This window comes from Hypanus sabinus, chromosome 2 (genome assembly GCF_030144855.1).
Source record: "Hypanus sabinus isolate sHypSab1 chromosome 2, sHypSab1.hap1, whole genome shotgun sequence".
NCBI classification, from domain to species: Eukaryota; Metazoa; Chordata; class Chondrichthyes; order Myliobatiformes; family Dasyatidae; genus Hypanus; species Hypanus sabinus.
Genome location: NC_082707.1, coordinates 9,623,920 through 9,644,867, shown reverse-complemented (window position 1 = coordinate 9,644,867; position 20,948 = coordinate 9,623,920). Strand labels below are relative to the sequence as shown.

The 20,948-nt window shown below is 38.3% G+C and overlaps 1 protein-coding gene across 1 annotated transcript in view; it reads right to left on the bottom strand.

The window, feature by feature from the left end:
- Nucleotides 1-20,948, bottom strand: part of LOC132402900 (zonadhesin-like) — a 69,965-nt gene that overhangs the window by 42,661 nt on the left and 6,356 nt on the right. The window contains exons 6-14 of the mRNA XM_059985981.1: nucleotides 19,931-20,178; nucleotides 18,004-18,181; nucleotides 13,771-13,879; nucleotides 12,598-12,692; nucleotides 10,704-10,880; nucleotides 9,379-9,578; nucleotides 7,750-7,894; nucleotides 3,560-3,801; nucleotides 1,002-1,166 (exon numbers count right to left, since the gene is read on the bottom strand). Of these exons, the coding sequence (XP_059841964.1) occupies nucleotides 1,002-1,166; nucleotides 3,560-3,801; nucleotides 7,750-7,894; nucleotides 9,379-9,578; nucleotides 10,704-10,880; nucleotides 12,598-12,692; nucleotides 13,771-13,879; nucleotides 18,004-18,181; nucleotides 19,931-20,178 (1,559 nt within the window). The remainder of the gene's footprint in view (nucleotides 1-1,001; nucleotides 1,167-3,559; nucleotides 3,802-7,749; nucleotides 7,895-9,378; nucleotides 9,579-10,703; nucleotides 10,881-12,597; nucleotides 12,693-13,770; nucleotides 13,880-18,003; nucleotides 18,182-19,930; nucleotides 20,179-20,948) is intronic.

Sequence of the window (20,948 nt, the reverse complement as noted above, 5' to 3'; positions counted from 1 at the left end):
TGATATTTACTGCTAATTTTTTTTCATATTGTATTTGCACAGGTTTTTAGTCCTTTGTACACTGGTTGAACACCCAAGTTGGTGCAGTCCCAAGTTGAAGGACTTATTGTGTATGCCCACAGAAAATGAATCTCAGGTATGTATATGTATTTTGATGATAAACTTTGAGGTTCGCCCTCATTCTAATAAATGCCAGAGGACATGCACAAATGGTACCGTTTGCCTTGATTGAACAACCCCCTCATCCAGGAATTAACCTGAAGAACCTCCTTTGCCTGCCCCCACTTGAATGCTCCGTATTAAATATTGATACAACTATCAAAAGTACTAGAAATAGAACATGTAATTTATCTGCTTTGGTGCCTGAGATAATTAAGAAATTTCTTCAAGGTTGACCTATACCTGCTGTATATCTTAACTAAATGGTGCAAGAAATTCTTAAGTGATTTTTTATGCCCACTTTCTTAGTTTAATGTCAGCACCGTAAGAGAACGAAATCACGTGACAAATTTAATTACTCACAAGGAAAAATCATACATATTTACTGCTTTACACATATTATTTCACTTTGGTAACAGATAAGGAAAATATTGATCAATACTTATTTCTATTATTTTAAAGTATGCCTAATGCATTAGGATTTATTTTGTTCACTACAAAAATCAATAGCTTCCTTAAAATAACCATACATTGACCAAATAAAAAAGTATATTTTGATTTTAAGTTTCTTAGAGCCAATATAATATACATTAATATTATTTATATTCTCTTTACCTTTGGGTGAAATTTCCTTTGTACAGTACTTGGGAAACATTTCAACCATAGAATGAGGCTCTTTGGCGCATTACATCCATGCCGACTATTTTACTTATCTATGTCAGGTCCTCTATTCATTAATTTTGCCTTGGATCTTTCCATTTATTGTATATGCCCTACTCTTATTTGGTCTTATAAAACACAACACTCTATAAAATATCTTACATAACAGATTCTTTGCTTACCTTTGAATAGTATGAGTTGGGCAAACTAATCTCAAGATTGTGAGTGCCGTCATATTTCACTGCCATGCCAAAATCTGTCTCAACTATTGTGTAGATACCATTTGTTATAACCTTTATACCTTTCATGTAACCTGGGATTGGTGTACGGGTCCTTACTCCATTCAGCTAGAAAACAAAATTCTTTAAATGATATAGACATCACCAACTATGAAGAAACAGAACCATTTTACAACACACCATACTAAAAATTAATCTTTAATGACAGCCAAGATCATTTATCTTCCTACTGCAATTCTACAGAAAAAGGCCGCATGTGGAGTATTGCATACAGTTCTGGTCACTCCTTTGTAGAAAGGATGACAAGCCTTTGTAGAGAGTGCAGAAGAAGTTTAACAGGATGCTACATGGATTAGAGAGCATGTGCTATAACGTGGCTGGACAAACTTGTGTTGTTCTCTCTGGAGTGCCGGAGGATGAGGAGAGATCTGATAGACATTTATAAGATTACGAGAGGCATCGATACAAGTAGACAGACAATATCTTTTTCCCAGGGTTGAAATGTCTAACTCAAAAAGGCATTGATTTAAAGTGAGAGAGCATAATTTCAAATGAAATCTGTGGTGCAAGTTCTTTACACAGAGAGTGCTGGGTGCCTGGAATGGTGGTAGAGCCAGATACATGGGGAACTTTTAAGAGGTGTTTAGACAGGCTTATGAACGTTTAGAAAATGGAAAGATATAAGCATGTGAATGTAAAAGTGATTAGTTTTATTGTCTATTTCATTGCTAATTAATTGTGGGCAGAAGAGCCTGTTCCAGTGCTGTACTGTTCTGTGTTCTACATTAGTTTGTAAAAACAATGGATTTTAAAATAGTCTGTAGAGTAAAGCTAGTATTTGCATTTGCTATCACTTTAAAGAAACCACTTGATTTTCACATTGTCTGTCTTTAATGGAAACGAAAATTTCCATTCAATGGAACAGAATGGAATTTCCTTTAATGTCCTGCTGACCTACAAAGCTATTTTGCAATTATAATTTGAAATCAAACTTCAGATAACTTACTATTATGTTACTTATATTGAAAAGAGGCAAATATCTCCTTCAGTGCCTGCACTTTGTGCTAGAATGGTAGAAAACAGATGTCTGTGATTTCTTAGTTTCTAGTCAATGTTTGACAAACTTAGCATAGGTCAGCACAATCCAGCGACAGAGATATAGATTTGTGTTTTTGGCTGATGGCATGTACGCAGGCTGAATCGTGATGGACTAAACAGGTACGTTTTGATTAATTAATTAACACCAAATTATCAGTCTCATTGAGTAACTAAGCAATGATTTAAAACATAGAACATAGAATAGTACAGCACATTACAGGCCCTTCAGCCCACAATGTTGTGCTGACCCTCAAACCCTGCCTCACATATAACCCCCCCACCTTAAATTCCTCCATATACCTGTCTAGTAGTCTCTTAAACTTCACTAGTGTGTCTGCCTCCACCACTGACTCAGACAGTGCATTCCACGCACCAACCACTCTCTGAGTGAAAAATCTTCCTCTAATATCCCCCTTGAACTTCCTTCCCCTTACCTTAAAGCTATGTCCTCTTGTATTGAGCAGTGGTGCCCTGGGGGAAGAGGCGCTGGCTATCTACTCTGTCTATTCCTCTTAATATCTCGTACACCTCTAGCATGTCTCCTCTCATCCTCCTTCTCTCCAAAGAGTAAAGCCCTAGCTCCCTTAATCTCTGATCATAATCCATACTCTCTAAACAAGGCAGCATCCTGGTAAATCTCCTCTGTATCCTTTCCAATGTACCCTTTCCTGCTAGACATGATGTTATCGAAGGTACAGTAGTGAGTACCACCAGCAACATGGCAAGATGCACTTCCTAGACCACAATAATAAAATAAAGGCATTTTGAACAAGTTGAAGTAAGTTTTTACTGCTCAGTACACAGTACACATATACACATGCTTGTCAATACAAATATCTATTCTCATTTCTGTGAGAATATTCTTCCAAAGCTGGGAAGAATATTTCCTTCAACACTTTGATCACCAGGTTTCTGAATCAGCATGAATAACTTCACTCAGCTCAATACTGAACTGACAGCACAACCCATGGATTTACTTGCAAGGACTCTACAATTCGTGTTCTTGATATTATTTATTATTATTTTAGTAATTGCAGTTTGTCTTCTTTTTTAACTTTGGTTGTTTGTCTGGTTGATGTATCTTTTATTGATTCTATTGTGTTTCTTTGAATGCCCACAAGAAAGTGAATCTCAGGGTAGTATATGGTGCCATACATGTACGTACTTAGATAATAAATTTACTTTGAACTTTGATTGAGAATGATCTTTATATGGTATTTACCTGAGCTTTACATCTTTGTCTTATTGTCTTCTTTGAATAACAATACCAAAATCAGTTACCCAATATAGAAAAGGTTTCATCCACTACCAAAGAATTTTCATTTAATGCACATTAAACTTAAGCAAAACTAAAGGAAAAAAAACTTTTGAAGGGTGTATTTTATAGCATATTTTCCCCTTACCAAAATCCTCCTGTTTCTCTGTAGTGTAAGGCGAACACCATAGACATCTATGTAGATCTCCCTCAAATAAGATGAAGGAAGTTGTCCTTGTCCTGTATTTAATATGCTGATGCTGATAGGGATCACACTGCTGTTGTCACACATTTTCAGCAGGGTGTACGCACAAGTGCCCGAGAATGAGTACATGATTTTATCGAAGGTATAGTAGTGAGTACCGCCAGCAACATGGCAGGATGCACTTCCTAGACCACAATAATAAAATAAAGGCATTTTGAACAAGTTGAAATAAGTTTTTACTGCTCAGTACATAGTACATACACTCAGTACACATATACACCTGCTTGTCAATACAACCTGGTACTCCAGCTGCAGTGCTGCCAACAAAAAAGCCTTGCAGAGGGTGGTTAGGGGAGCAGAGAAGGTTATTGGGGTCTCCCTACCTTCTGTCTAAGACCTCTTTCAAAGTCGATGCCTCCAGAAGTCATGGTACATCATTAAAGACCCCTCACACCCTCTCCATGAACTGTTTGTTCTTCTGCCATCAAGTAAACGTTACAATAGCATCAAAACTAAAACCACAAGGCTACTAAACAGCTTCCTCCCACAGGCAGTCAGACTGCTAAATAGCTGCTCTACTTGACTCTGCTTTGGACACTTTTAACTTGCAGTGGACACTTATAACTTGTTTTTAACTGACATGTGGCTGTTGTGTTTTACTATTTATTGTTATGTTTATTACTTAGTGTTTGCGTTTGTTATGTTATGATTGCACTGCTCCTGGGAAACGGTGCTGATGTACAGTTAGAATGACAATAAAGTTTTTGAATCTTGAATCTTGAAATATCTAATCTCATATGGCAACAACTCAATGCATGAAAGCATGCAGACATGGTCAAGAGATTCAGTTGTTCAGACCAAACATCAGAATGGGGATGAAATATGAACTATGGACTTTGATCATGAAATGATTGTTGGGTGGATAGAGTACCTCAGAAGCTGATCTCCTGGGATTTTTATGCACAACAGTCTCTAGAATTTACAGAGAAAGGTGTGAAAAACAAAAATACATCCAGTGAGCAGCAGCTCTGTGAGTAAAAATGCATTTTTAATATGAGAGGTTAGAGGAGAAGGGCCAGACTGGTTTAAGCTGACAGGAAGGCAATAGTAATTCGAATATCCACACTTTACAGTAGTGTGCAGAAGAGCACCTCTGAATGCACATGTTGAACCTTGAAGTGGATGGGCTAGAGCAGCTGAAGATCACAAGCATACACTCAGTGGCCATTTTATTAGGTACAGGAGGTAGCAAATAAAATGGCCACAGAGTGCAGATCCTGTTATTAAAAATCTCATATTCTCAGAGCTGGAATGAGTATCCCTGTGTATCAATACTTCCAAACATGATTGTTGACAGTGTAAGCTGAAAGGAGATTGAACCATTCTGGTCATCACAGCCAAGCTGTCTCTTACTCTGACAATCTAATTATCAATATCTTAAATTCAAACAATCTCCCTCTGAAGATAATTGGCAGGTCAGGTTTTTCGAACTATGCTCCAAAACTGTGCAATTTAATACCTAAAACTGTAAGGGATACAGACTCAGTTGACACCATTAAACACCAGCTCAAAACCCATTTATTTAACCTTGCTTTTAACTAGCATCTTTTTTGTCTTTACTTTCATGTTTACTTTTATTTTCTTTATTTTAAACATTATTTTCATGTTTACCCTCAATCCTATTAAAAATCGCATCATCTGTGTGAAAAGTGCTCTATAAATAAGTCATTATTATTATTAGTACTGTGGGAGGAAACCAAAGCAACAGGAAGACACCCATACAGTCACAGAGGGAATGTAAAATTTCACAACCTCAGATTTAGAGGTCAGGATTGAATCAGGGTGGCTCTACTAGCTGTACTGCTATACCATCCACTAAACTCCCCTAAGGGCTTAGGGGTCAACACTATTGAAGCAGAGCCATAGTAATGATATGAGAAAGTGAAGAATAAAGCTGAGAACATGATATAGCTGGTTCCTTTCAATTTAATATGCATTTTGTAACAGGAATCACACTGGATAGCCATTGCTCACATATGCTTTTCCCGAGGGGGCCGGGTGCTGAAGGAAATTGTAATATTCCAAGGCTACCTTCTTAACTGATCATCTAACTACAAATTCCAAACATGGAAAATGGAATTAGGAACACTCCAGGTAGTACATTTTTCAAGAGATTTGCAATTATTTAATGTCTTTTCCAGTACAGAAGTGTAAAGGAGAATGAAATAATTGTTACTTTGAATCTGATGCAGCACCAACAAACACAATAAGATAAAGAACACAATAATAATATAAAAAACAATAAATATAAATACATATATTGATTGTATGTACATTATGTGACACCAGGCACAGGAGTGTCTGTACATAGGTGATTGACAGGAAATTATAAAGTAATGTCGGTTGTGTGTGTGGTGTCAGTCATAGAAAGTACAGCACAGAAACAGGCCCTTTGGCCAATCTAGTCCATGCCAAAACCATTTAAACTGCCTATTCCCATTGACCTGCACTAAAACTATAGCTCTCTATACCTCTAACTATCCATGTACCTATCCAAACTTCTCTTAAATGTTGAAATCAAACTCCCATGCACCACTTGTGGTGGCAGCTCATTCCACATTCTCACAGCTCTCTGAATGAAGGAGTTTCCCATTATGTTTCCCTTAAACTTTTCATCTTTCACCTTTAATCCATGACCTCTGTAGCCCCACCCAACAAGTGGAAAAAGCCTGCTTGCATTTACCCTATCTCTAACCCTCATATTTTTGTATACCTCAAGTAAATCTCCTCTCAATCTTCTACATTCTAAAGAATACAGTCCTAACTTATTCAATATTTCCTTAAAACTCAGGTCCTCCACACCCGCCCAGCAACATCTTTGTAACTTTTCTCTCCATTCTTTCAATGTTGTTTACATCTTTCCTGTAGGTAGGTGACCAAAACCACACACGATACTCCAAATTAGGTCTCACCAACATCTTATACAACTTCAGCATAACATTCCTTCTTTTGTACTCAATACATTAATTTCTGAAAGCCAATCTGCCAAAAGCTTTCCTTACAACTCTATCTACCTGTGAGGCCACTTTAAACAAATTATGTACCAGTATTCCCAGATCTCTTTGTCCTACCACACTCTTCAGTGCCCTACCATTCACTGTGTAAGACCTATCCTGGTTACCACTCTCTGGCTTCTCCTGCAAAATCAATGTATAATCTAATTTACTACCTCATTCTGAGTGCTGAGATATTGCACCTCTTGACTAGCCTTCCATGTAGACCCTTGCCAAGTGCCTTACTAAAGTCCATGTAGACAACATTCACTTGGGATCATCCACTTTCCTGGTAATTTACTTGAAAATCTCCATAAGATTAGCTAGACATGACCTACCATGCACAAAACCATGCCGACTATCCTTAATCAGTTCATGTCCATCCAAATACTTATGTATCCAGACCCTTAGAATACCTTCCAATAACTTTCTCACAATTGATGTCATACTCACCGGCCCATAATTCCCTGCTCTATATTTAGAGTCTCTCTTCGCTGAAGCCTCAAACTCACCATCCTGACTCTGTCCACTCCAACTATGACCACTGTAACAATGGCCACTGCACTTGCCCCTGCCTTCCTTTAATTTGTTCCTGTTAGTGAATCCCAAATGCTGAGTGGCCACTGGTCAGAGCTAAAACAAGCTGCCACAATCTGCTGCTGCCTTTTTCTACTCGGTTGATGCACCTGAGCGAACTCCCCCTCCTTGCAAACTTCTGATGTCCAGATTGGTCGGAGCTCAAATTCATGGAGGGACAGGTTAGTGGGTGGAATTGTTGATCAGCATTAATGCTTGGGGGAAGTAAGTGTTTTTGAATCTGGATATCCTGGGTTGGCTACTATGTAGCCTTATCCCTGATGGGAGTGGGACAAACAGTTCTTGAGCAGGGTGGTGGGATCCTTCATGATGTTACTGGCCTTTATCCAGCACCTTTCTGGCAGAAATATCGAAAACTAAACTCAAAGCAGGTCTTTGGTCTCAATCACTGTTACATCTTAACTTTTCACAAGAGAAATGATGCAGAGGATCCTACTAATGATATCACTTACCCAACTGCAGATCTTTCATAAAATTACTAACCTGCCATCTGACAGCCTAGTTCTCCATTCTGTCTTTCACATTTCTCATGCACTCCACACTTCCAGGCTTTACAGACAGTAATATTTTTGCCCAAACATGTACAGCGCTCAGTGCAATTTGCATTTGTGAACCAGCTTTCATACTTCTAAAAGAAAAATGACAAGAGGTGACATTGTTAAAGGAAGTACAGTAGTTCAATTTCAGAAATAACTAAGTTGTTACAATGAAATTCTGGCCTATTATAGCACATCTTCTAGCTCGGCACTGTGAATTAGAAAGGTAATCAGCCTGGCAATTGTATGATCTATTCACAGTTCAGTTCACTCGATCAGGCAGGAGGTGTTTTTTTAAATTTCTGTTTTCTCTATCTCTACATATATAAGCGAAATCCAAACAGAAACCATTTCTCAAAACACAGTACAGGGCAGTCAAAAGTTTGTTGAACCTGATCAGAATAAAATTGCAATGATTTCTAAGCTCAGTGTAAGTCCCATTGTGGCATTTGTCAGTGCTGGTAATGTGTTTTCAGTGTGAAATTCACCCCAACACATTAATAACAATGGTCTGGGATCTCAGTGTGTTTCTCACTTTCATTGGCTTGGAATACAATAGCAATTGTTTACTTACAGAACAACTATATTTTTCTGAAGCATTTTCTTCTGAAATAGTGCTACTTAAAATGTAATCACAGTAGACAAACTGCATTCTTTACTAGGATGTTCTGCACAACACTCTTAGCCACACTACATACTGTTGACTGAAAATTATGGACCCTAACCCTAACTCTAAACTTAAACTGGGGAACCCACTCTAAACCTTAGGGAAAGATATTTGCAAGACTCAGGAGGTGCATATGGACAGAATATGCCTGAAATTAAATGCAATCAGCTGCCTTATCCTGAAAAGTTTACCCTTAATTCATTATGTGGCTTGAGGTGGGAGATAGGGGCAGATGATTTTCCCATGCCTTCACTCCAACCATGCCCTCTACCCTCCCTCCACATGTCGACCCCTAAACAACTTCTGGAATTTAAAAAAATATATCATGTAAAACAAGTAGATTCCTAGAATTGAGGAGGTTGTGGTAATGCACGGGTTAGCATAATATCCAGGCAAGGTTAGACTCCAGGCAGCCCAGGCAACAAAGGTATTCAAAGAGCATGCTTTTCCTTTGCACACCAAGGGTCTGGAGACGAGATAAGCGGCCCAAGCCAGATACACCTACTATGGGATAATTGCTTTACTAACTTCAGAGTATCATCAGTTGACAGCTTGTAGTTTCTATGGACTTTTTAACACCTGTATTGTGAATATTGATTGTTCTTGCAAGTAAGGAATTCAAACATACACAATTTACTAAATGGTCAATATCCGTAATTGATAAGCCAATTCTGTCTACAAATATTATTTTTCTGTTCAGTCTTTAGAACCATGTGGGTGACAGAGGCCATGCTGTTCTCATTGTGCACAAGTAAAACAAAGTGTGGTTGACTCATAAAAGTGCATGTGGTCTGGGTGCAGTTAATTTATTTTACTATTGGCAATGACAGAATAACCTTTTTTAAAACTTGTTTACATTCAAGGAACATACACTAGAGATACTAGATGATACTAGAGAAATGCATTTACCTGATAATATTTGTTGTTATATACACAGCCACACTGGCTGCTTGGAATACATTTGTCCACACTCAGAATGTATCCAGGGTCACAGAAGCATCCTTCAACAGTTGATACAAGACAGCTATTGGGTACAGATGGGTTCATACAAGTAGCAGGACATCCTGTCCCACATGTCTCATAATGACTTCCACTGGGACAGGTCAACGCTAAAAAAAAAGGTAAATAGTAATCACTCCCGCTTCACTTCGTGCAGCATATTCAAATTAGTTCTGTGGCCATCTGATGTTTTATGTAGTGCTTTGACATCTCTCTTGTGTGGTTTATGCCATTTTGCCTTTCTTGTCAGGTCACTTTCTGGTCAATTTTTTGAGGAATGAGTCGAATTGAACATTATGCAATTCTGATACAACAACAAAAGTTAGTTTAACCCAGAACACTTCCTCAACTAATTAGGAATGTCCAACAGCTTTCTTCTTTTGAGGCACGATTATATTCAGTAAAGGGACATTACCCCAGATTTCCAGATTTTCTAAAACTCATATTTAATAATGGTCTACATTAGATACCAAGGGTAATCATTCTCAAGTCCACTTAATTCCTTATATTATATTTGGATCAAGGTTTTGAACTGTGAATCAGAATCTTGTTTAATATCACTGGCATATGTCATGAGATTTGTTGTTTTACAGCAGCAGTATGTTGCAATACATAATAATAAAAAACTACAAATTACAGTTAAAATATATATATATGAGATAATAGATAGTGCAAAAAGAGAGCAAAAAAAAAGACAGAGATAGTGTTCATGGTTTAATTTTCCATTGAGAAATGTGATGGCGGAGGGGAAGAAGCTGTGAGTAAAATATTGAGTGTGTGTCTTCAGGCTCCTGTACCTCCTCCCTAATGGTAGCAATGAAAACAGGGAAAGTCCTAGATGGAGGAGTCCTTAATGACAGTTGCAGCTTTTTTGAAATATCACTTTTAAAGATGTCCTGGAAGCTGGGAAGGCTGGTGCACATGATGGAGTTGGTTGAATGATCAACTATCTTAGCTTTTTCTGATCCTGTACAATGGCCCCTCTATATCAGATGGCAATGAAACCAGTTAAGGTGCTCTCCCTGGTACATCAGTAGAAATTTGCTAGAAACTTTGTGGCAAAACACAAACTAAGTATTGGTCAGCAGTTGTTGGTTGAATATGTCACGTGACAGCACAGTCTGGTCCCATTATTTTCCTTATGTTCTAGAATAGGATGAGAAAACATGAATGGACTTTCTTTCTGTTTTTGGGACAGATTAAACTTGAGCAAAGAACTGCAAAGTAGAACTTACAGCATAGTGTATTGTTTCTCCATTCTACACAAACTCCTGCTTGAGTACATAAGTCAGCATAAGTCTGTAGGGCAAAGCAAAGTGTTCTGGACTGCCCATCATCCATGCACATATCATAAACACAGTTATCGAAGTAATTCTTGGGAAGAACTTTAGCATGGCATTCTTTAAACAATCCTAAAAAGACACGGGAAAGATAATTATACTCTGAAACAAAAATGTTTCAAATAGTATGATTTAGAAAATTATTCCATACAAGTTACATTTGAAGTTCAATATGCAAAGCCAGCAAGGTGCATTGGAAATATGTTGCACAATGATCCTGTGCCTTATTTAAATTTTAAACAAAGAATTAAGACCTCATGACCATAAAACCTAAGAGCAGAATAAGACTACGTAGTCTGCTCTGGCATTTGATCATGGCGGATTTATTATGTCTCCTTATCCCATTCTCCTTCCTTTGCACCGTAACCTTTGACACCCTTAATGATCAAGAACCCATCGACCTCTACTTGGCCTCCACAGCCATTTGTGGCTTTGAATGAGGTCAATTTGATCTCATTCTTCAAATTATTTCTAAGTTATTCTCTTCCACATCTTCACCCTTACATTTTATATCATTGCCTCAAGTCATTAAAACAAGGGTTCCCAACCATTTTTTATGCCATGGACTAATTCCATTATGTAAGGAGTCTGTGGACACCAGGGTGGGAACCCCTGCATTAAAAGCAGATAGCAAATCTTATAACGCACACAAAATGCTGGTGGAACACAGCAGGCCAGGCAGCATCTATAAGGAGAAGCACTGTCAACTTTTCGGGCCGAGACCCTTCATCAGGACTAACTGAAGGGAGAGATACTAAGAGATTTGAAAGTAGTGGGGGAGGGGGAAATGTGAACTGATAGGCGAAGAAAAGTTGAAGGGCCGAAGGAATTATAGATGGGGAGCAGCAAGAGAGGGTTTCACTGAACTCCCGTCGAAGAGAAGATTTAAACTTCTTTAGTGTAGTGCCTGCCAGTGATACCTACACCCCAGATGGGGTGGTTTGAATATCTCAGAAACTGCTGATCTCCTGGCATTTTTATGCACAATAGTTCTAGAGTTTACAGAGAATACAATGAAAAACAAAAAAAAAGCATCCAATGAGTGCCAGTTCTGTGGGTGAAAATGCCTTTATAATGAGTGAGGTCAGAGGTGAATGACCAGACTGGTTCAAGCTACCAGGAAGGCAACAGTAACTCAAATAACCACATGTTATACTAGTAGTGTGCAGGAGAGCATCTCTGAACATAATACATGTCAAAGCTTGAAGTGATGGGCTACAGCAGCAGAAGACCACGTAGATATACTGAGGGGCCACTTTATTAGCTACCTCCTATACCTAATAAAGTGGCCACTGAGTGTACAAACAAGACTCTTCAGCACTGAAATTAGTTTACAGCTTTCCATCATCTTGGAGACATTTTTTCTACTTTTTAAAGTAAACCTATTTTTAAAATTTTAACCAGTAATTTGTGCTCAAACATCTACAACTTTGCAAATGTAATTATCCTAACTCCTCAGGTAGATTCCACCTACAACACACTTACTGTAGGTACATTCATTATTCTGCATCTCTCAATGGAATTCCACAGTCTGGAGGTCAGATTCCATTTTCCTATGAAATCTCTAGTCCCTAGTAATAAGCAGTATGTCTTGCCAAACTCAGAATGCGTGACATGGTTGAAATATGTACCAAAATGCAGTAAGCAGTTGTGAAATGACATTTCTTCGAGTAAAACACATTCTATTATATTCAGTTTGAAACCATAAAAGGAATTTCCCATCTGTTGCTCTTAATTACATTATTTTTTAACTAATTATTTCATTCTTAATTAGGCAGCAGATGAGTACCTGTTGGATCAGTAATCATTCCACAAGCAGTACTTTTTTCTGCATTTTCCATTACTTCTGGGTCACATTTAAACTCATTTCCACCATGATTGCACCTGCATTTACAAACATATGAAATAACTGGAATGAGAAATATGAATGAGACATGATCTGAGCCTGGTTTCTCTTCCTCTGTGATCGACCTCTCCCTTCACCTCTGTAATTTTACCTGGCTCAGATTTTATTTTACCACATCCTCTGTTGGAATATTCTTGAAACTCTTTGTCAGATCTAAATTCTCTTCTGAAAACAAACGTACATAGTATGTTCCATTACCTTCAATTCCCAAAATGTATGTCACATTCTTAATACTATTTATCTTCAGACGAAAAAGTTTACAATGAATTTAAAAATATTTTTGGCATTAAATTACCCCACAGCCCTTTCTAGATCCAGCACTATAATCTCCTCAGCCCCAGTCTGATTTACTGAACTGGGGTAATTTGTTCTTCAGTGCTATTCCCTGACTTACCCCAGTTCATCTGTCATCAAATTTCATTCTGAAATTTCTTCCTTTTTCCCCATCTTTAAAGTCCTCTTTAAAATCGTTCTTTTGAACTTTTGCACCTACTATAACCTTCTACCTGGACAATGTCATCAGTTTTCTTCAAAAGTCTCTATATTGTCGGTAGTGTAGTGGCATCAGTGATCTGGGTGAAATTCCCGCTACTGTTTGAAAGGAGTGTGTACTGTACGTTCTCCTTGTGAACATGTGGGTTTTCTCTGGGTGTTCTGGTTTCCTTCCACATCTCAAAGATGCTCAGGTTAGTAAGTTGTGAGTATGCCAAAACATGGTGCCGCTCAGGCTGTGTTGATCCAGGCAGAATATGACATGGTGACCCTCCAACCTGAAAGTGGCCTCATTGTAGCAGTAGATGAGGCCATGGACTGACATTTTGGAATGGGAATGGGGATTTGAATTAAAATAGTTGGCTATCAGGATATCCTGCTTCCGGATGAAGCAAAGGTGCTATTTCTTGCCAAGCGGTCTAGCAAATCGAGGTCTTTGTGAAATACAATGGTTGAAAATGGCTCACCTTTCTTAGGGTAGCTGGGAATATATGAATGTTAGTTTAACCATGATACCTACATTCCAAGAATATCTGCTGTGATAATTAATTTGTATATACTTACTCAGTCTCCCCATCATGTACTTGCCAACTCTCTCCAAGCATATTTGAATCTGCAGCAAAGCTACCATTGGGCATAATTATGTCATCATTCTGGTCACCATTGTAGTTACCTAAATCATACAAATGAATAATGTCATTCTCTGCCATTGACTCATTCTCTGATAAAAGTACTCTGTGGCAACATCTTTTCCATTTCTAATGCTTCTAATGTTGCTGCAACCACTTCAACGTGAGGTCCTCCACTGGTCAGGATTAACCATAGATGTTGTGTCCTAGCTGTCTAAATGTTATGTAAACCAGCACAGTATGATATGGAGAGTAAGCTATTGCTCATGCAGCAGGCATCCCCTCTCCAAAGGAACAGCAGAGACCGATACAGTTTGGCACCAGCAACTTCACAGGAGTTGTCAGTCAGCATTGAACTCAACATAGGACTGCCTTAGGGATTTTAGCTCTGGATGTTTTCCTCAGGGTTTACTCCTGGACCCTTCCCCATGAGTAGGTATAGTTACAAGGCAGCGGAGGTTTGAGATCAGAGTTTTCCTTCTCTCAGATGAGCTGCCAAGCTCTGTTGATGAGCCTCATCTGCCCGAAGCGACTGGTTTTAAGTCGCACCAATAATCCTCCTTTCCTCTTTCTCCTGTCTGTAAAAACCACCTCAATCTAAAAGCGAAAATATCATGAACAGATTAACTCAAAATACTTTCCTTTGCAGTTGCTGAAATGTGACAACCACTGATGGAAAATAAGACTTTAAAAAACCTCTGAGACATGGAACAACACAGCACAAAAGCAGACCCTACAATCCATCATGTAATTGATAATTGGTTTACTATTGTCAAACCTACCTAGATATAATGAAAAGCTTTGTGTGCCAATCAAACAGATCGTTTCAAATGCAAGTCCACTAGGATGGAAAATATGAAGAAAAACAGTACTAGAATACAGAATTTAGTCTTACGTCTGAAGAGAAGATGCAATGCAGGAAGACAGTTAAGGCATAAGAGCCATGATGTGGTTCATTGAGATATTAAGAGTTCATGTATATAGAACAAGAGGTCCATTCAATAGTCTTTTAACAATGGGATAGAGGCTACCCTTGAACCAGGTGTTACGTGTTCTCAAACTGTTGTATCTGCTAACCAATGGGGGCCAGGAGAAGAGACAATGATGGGGCTGGGAGAGGTTCTTTTATTATGTTGGCCTGTTTTCTGATGGCAATGGGAAGTGTAGGCAGAGATTGGTTTTTGTGACCAACTGAGCTGTGTCCATAACTTTCTACAATTACTTGAGGTCATGCACAGAGAAATTGCCACACCAAACAGTGATGCATCCTGGCTCTCTCAGGCATGATGTCTTCGGAGCTTCTGCTGGTGCTTCTGTAACTCTAGGCTTTTACCGGATAGGGTTGCTAGCCCAATGCTCAGCTTTTTCAGCCAAGCTTCAAACCATCCATGACAGAGTTGGCATTATCTAATACCATTTTATAATGTCACCAGTAACATAATTTCAAACAAACTCATCTCCAAACTCTGATCAAGAACTTACTATGTGAAGATCAACAAAGACGTGCTGAATTTCCTTCGCCTTTTGAGGGAGAAAAGATGCTGGTGAGTTTCATGTCCATCTATGTAGCTGGCCTAGGTCAAGTTATTTACACCTAAATATTTAAGCTCTCAACCATCTCCACCTCAGCACCATTGATACAGGTGGATGGATACTCCACCGCACTTCATGAAGTCAATGGCTAGCTCTTTTAATTGGATGACATTGAGGCAAAGGCATTGTCTTGACACCATGCTATAACGCTCTTGATCACCTTCCTGTAATCCATCAAGTTGCTGTTTGAGATACCAGCTACCTCAATGATTACAGACTTATAGATGGAGTTAGAGATTATTCTGATCACACGATTGTGAGTGTGACAGAAGGGCAGTAAGGGGCTTATGCCACAGACATGTGAAGACATATTGCTACCTATCCTTACTTATTCCTGTCTGTTGGTAGAAGTCAAGGATCCAGCTGCAGAGGGAGGTACTGAGTTCTTGGTCAGAGTTTGGAGATTAATTTGTTTGGAATTATGTTACTGGTGGTATTATAAAATGTACTAGATAATACCAACTCTGTCATGACTGTCCGAAGTCTGGCTGTGAAAGGAGGAGGGTTGGGAATGAGGCTGGTAACCTCATCCCATCCCAGAGCTAAAGAAACACCAACAGAAGCTACAAAGATATTATCCCTGGGAGAGGAAGAATCTTCAAGGATGGATTACACCTAGGGACAACTTGAAAGACTGCCACAGGATAGAGGACTGGCCAGCTGCTGTTGGCAGCCCATGCTTGAGTAGGAGTGTTTGGCTTAAGAAGAAGAATATTGAATTATACTATTATGTGGATAATTTATGGTACTGGAATAATGAAATAATGGTGGTATTGCTCATGTCAATGACTAAGAGTTTGACACAGTGAGATGGTCAATTTGTGTTGAGCTGATCACTTGATCATAAACTACAAGATTTCTTGAATCTATTTGCAAAAATGTTAGTAAGAATCTTCATCATTCAATTAAAATGTCACAGCATACAAAAGCAAAAGAAATTTATAATTGAAACACAAAAGATTCTGCAGATGATAGTAATCCAGAGCAACACACAAAAAATGGAGGAATGTCAGCATTAAAAAAATAAAATTTGAACTTGTTTAACCTCGGTAGGAAAGTTCTAAAGATGATAATCAAAGACAGAAATACTATCAGTGGGACGGTTTTGATTGATTATAAAAATGAAGGATGATTTGTTAAAGGTATATCATGTCAAAATAACGCAAGTGAATTTTTCTGAAAAATAACCAAGTCAATGAGGAAAGTGCACTGATGCAGTATTTAGAGACTTCCAAAAGGCATTTGATAAAATGCCACCTAATTGGTTTGACATGAGGACAATGGAATAAAATGGATGTATCAACATGAATAAAAAATTGGCTTAATAATATGAAACAGAGTAGTAATGAAAGAACATTAGAGTGCTTCATGGATTGAAGGGCAATGTGCAGTGGAGACACCTACAAGTCAGAATTTGAACTGTGAACTTTTTCATATATATTAATCTGGATGAGTGAATGTGGTAAAATTTCCAAATATGTAGATTATATGAAAGTGTAGGCAAGTAGAAATGCATTTGAAGAAGATGACATTTAATGCTGAGAAATATGAAGGGTTGCATCTTGGTCAGAGAAAAAAAGAGGTAATACAATACAGAGGGTAAAATTCAGGGCAGATAGATCTGGGAGTATCTCTGCATAATTTGCTGAAAATGGCACAACAGGTTGAAAAAATGGTTACAAATGCATAAGAGATCTTGTGTTTTACCAATTAACAGAAAGCAAGAGTGAGGAAGTCATAGGTGATGAAAGTACAGCTAAAATATTGTACCCAGTTGGACAATCTTTCTCAGAATGCCATGCTGATGGACAGATTGGAACATGGCCATTTACTATTGAAACGGATATTTACTTTCTTTTTTACCCAGCCTAAAGTGTGTTTGATGCTGATGAGGTGGGAAATTGGTTTATTATTGTCATGTGGACCGAGGTACAGTGCAAAACTTGTCTTGCGTATCATCTATACAGATCAATTTATTATACAGTGCATTGGCATAACAAGGGAAGGCAATAACAGAATGCATTATAGAGTGCCACAACTAAGAGAAAGCGCAGTGCAGGTAGACAATAAGGAGCAAGATCATGTTTTCTGACTTTACGTATCTTCAGTCTAATGGGAGGGGTCAGGGAAGAAGACAGACTGTCCGGGATAGCTGGGACATTTGATTATGTTCTGCTTTACCAATGCAGCAAGAAGATTCAGAGGAGGGGAGGCTGATTTCCATGACATACTGAGCTGTGTCTACCACTCCCTGCAATTTCTTGTGGTCATGGGCAGAGCAGTTGCCATACAGAGCAATTATGGTTTCTATGATACAGCAATAAAAAATAGTGAGAATCAAAGAAGGCACATCTAATTTCTTTGGCCTCCTCATGAAGTAGAGGCCTGGTGAGCTAACATACTCAATTACTGGCATTACCATTCATAATACACTATCATACATTAAAATAATAAATGTGCCTTTGATCAAGCCACATCACAAATAGTCATTAAGCTGTTAAAATTAATACCACTTTGACATTTAAAGATAGAAGTGCTTATATTGGCCAGTAAGTCACTTTAAGCGTGGACCTACCACACATGCCGCAAAGTAGTCCAGAATATGTAGATGGCACTGACACATCAACATGGTGGATACCATCAAACCTCACCAACAAACCAAAGTCAGTCTCCAGTAGAACATAGGTGCCACTCATCTGTATCACTAGAAGGTCCATGAAAAACACAGGCAGGTTTACTCGTTCTCCATTCAGCTACAGAAAGAAACAAAAATGCTACTATTTATCTGAGAGCAAGGAGTCACCATAATTTAATCACATCCTAAATTGTCTGATCTGAACTAACAGAAGATACAGCCACACCATGTTCTTGGACTTTCAAAGGCCTTGACTGATTATTTAGAGATCCAAATTCAAATCCTGCTAAGGCAACTGAGGAATTCAGCTTTTGTGAATTAAACAACAATTTAATTTTTAACTTCCAAGTTGTAATAAGAATTCACCTGTCTTAATAATGGCTTTTAAGAAATTAAATTTTATGTTTTTATTTATTTAGAAATACAGCACAGAATATGCCCTTCCAGCTATGCTGCCCAGCAATCCCTGATTTAATCCTAGACTAAACATGGATAATTTACATTGACCAATTAACCTACTAAACAGTACACCTTGGACCGTGGGATAAAACTAGAGCACCCAGAGAATGCTGCACACATTCCATGGGGAGGACATACAAATCCTTACACAGGATGCCAGGTTTGAACTCTGAACTATGATGTCCGAGTTGTAATAGTGTCAAACTAACCAATACACTACCATGACACCCAAAATCTGCTGCTGTGGCCTATATATGACTCCAAACCAGAAGAATGTTGATAGACTCTGAACTGATTTCAATTGGGAATGCAGGCATTACTGAAATTAGGCTGATTCAGCTAAGCCTTCTCCCTGTGACTGAGCTTTCAAACGATACAAATTCAGACCAGGATACCATAACAGATAACAGTTTTGAGAAAATGTTGTCAATATTTCAGTTAAATATCATGTACTCATTATCTCATATTTAAGGAACTAAATACTGATTCTACAAATACTGGAAGTGTTCTGTTTAAAATAATGTATTTCTTCCCAAAAAACATATCAGGTCACTCTAATTTCAAGATTATTGTAATTCAACCATACGACTAAACAAAACATCACTGCTCTGGGCCCAAGGTGTATACACAGGACAGTCATGCATAGTACATACAGTTATGATCAGTACATAGTCACAGAGTAAGCCCCTGAATGGCATGGTCTGAAGATTGACAGGTTGACATGAAGTGTGATGTGCATGCTTATGTAAGACAGTATAATGTTATTGGCACTTTAATGTATAATAAAACAAGCAGTTTGAAATATGTGAATGAGCAATGGTATCCAGTCTAAGAGCAAACTTAGCGGACTTTACGTGCTACATTTATATCTTTTTATTTAATCAGATCTGCTACGGAAACTATAGTTTATATGAAATAATAAGACAAGCAGAATGTGCTGTTCCTTAAATTGTTTGTATATACAAAATCATATCATAAATTTTCACTCAACACAAAGCATCACCAAAAACTTCTTAGAAGAATATTATTCTGTTTTCCAGCAAGAAAAGGAACAGCAGAGTACATATTCTCAAACAATACAACTACTAAGTGACCAGAATAAAAATACTGGAAATACCCAGTAGAAAAGACAGTAGATGAAGAAAGAGTAACATGTTCTGATGTAAAGTGACGCATGCTCTGGTATATTCTCTACAGAAGCTGACCAACCTCAATTTGTGTTTTAATTTCAGGTTTTGAGCATTTTCAGTACAGTTTTTTTAGTTTCAGTTACCATCTATCTATGTTTTACAACAGTGTCCCCAATCACATCTCTAGCCTGAACTTGCCTTATCAGTGGAAAAGCAGTGAGCTGAGACAAGTCCTTTACTAGCTTTGAACAAACAAAAATCTGAATAAAAATACCTACCAGGACTTTACGATCTTTCATGATGGAAATTGTGCTGTTATATACTAACACATGCACAGAATTCACCCAGGACACTTTGGTATTGGCACCTCTCTGCTCATTTGTTGCTGACACACTAAAAAAAGGGAGATCTGAAACTTCACTGCATCGCTTGGAGAGCACATATGTGCAAGTTCCCATGAAGTGATGAACATGCATGTCAAAGGTATTATAGTGTGGATCTCCTGAAGTGCTGCATGTGGCATGACCTGTACAAAAAAAATTCATGGATGAAGCAACATATCTAGAAAACTATTACAGTTATTACCAAATTTTAAAAACAAAGAAGGTGCCAGAGGAAGTAAGCAAGTCAGGCAACACCTGTGTAGGGAAATGGGCAGTTGACATTTTGGGCCTAGACCATTCACCTGTACAGATGCTGTCTGACCCACTGAACTTCTCCAGCGTTTTGCTTGTTGCTCTAGATTCCCAGATCTGCAGTCAGCATCAGCAGACAGGAAGACTCTACAATGGGTATTCAAAACTGCCCAATGCATCACCAGCACCAGCCAACCTGCCATCAAGGACATATATACAGAAAGGTGCTGGAAAAATCCCAATAACAACACCCACCCAGCTCATAGACTGTCCCACTCCCACCAGGGAAGGGTCTATATAGCATCCATGCCAGGACCACAAGACATAGAAACAGTTAATTTCCCCAAGCAGTAAGGCTGATCATCACCTCCACCCACTAACCCACCCCTCCACACCCAACCACCACTACTTTATCATTTCCTGTCAGTCACTTTATGTACAGACATTCTTGTACCTTGTGTCACTTTATGGACACACAATCAATCTATGTAAATAAGCTAGCTTGTGTATTAATATTCACTGTGGTCTTTTTTATTTAACTCGGTGTTTTTCTAGGCTGCACTGGATATGGAGTAACAATTACTTTGTCTCCTCTACACTTGTGTACTGGAACTGACATTAACCAATAATAGTAAGGATGGATAAGTTCAGCATGTCAGGG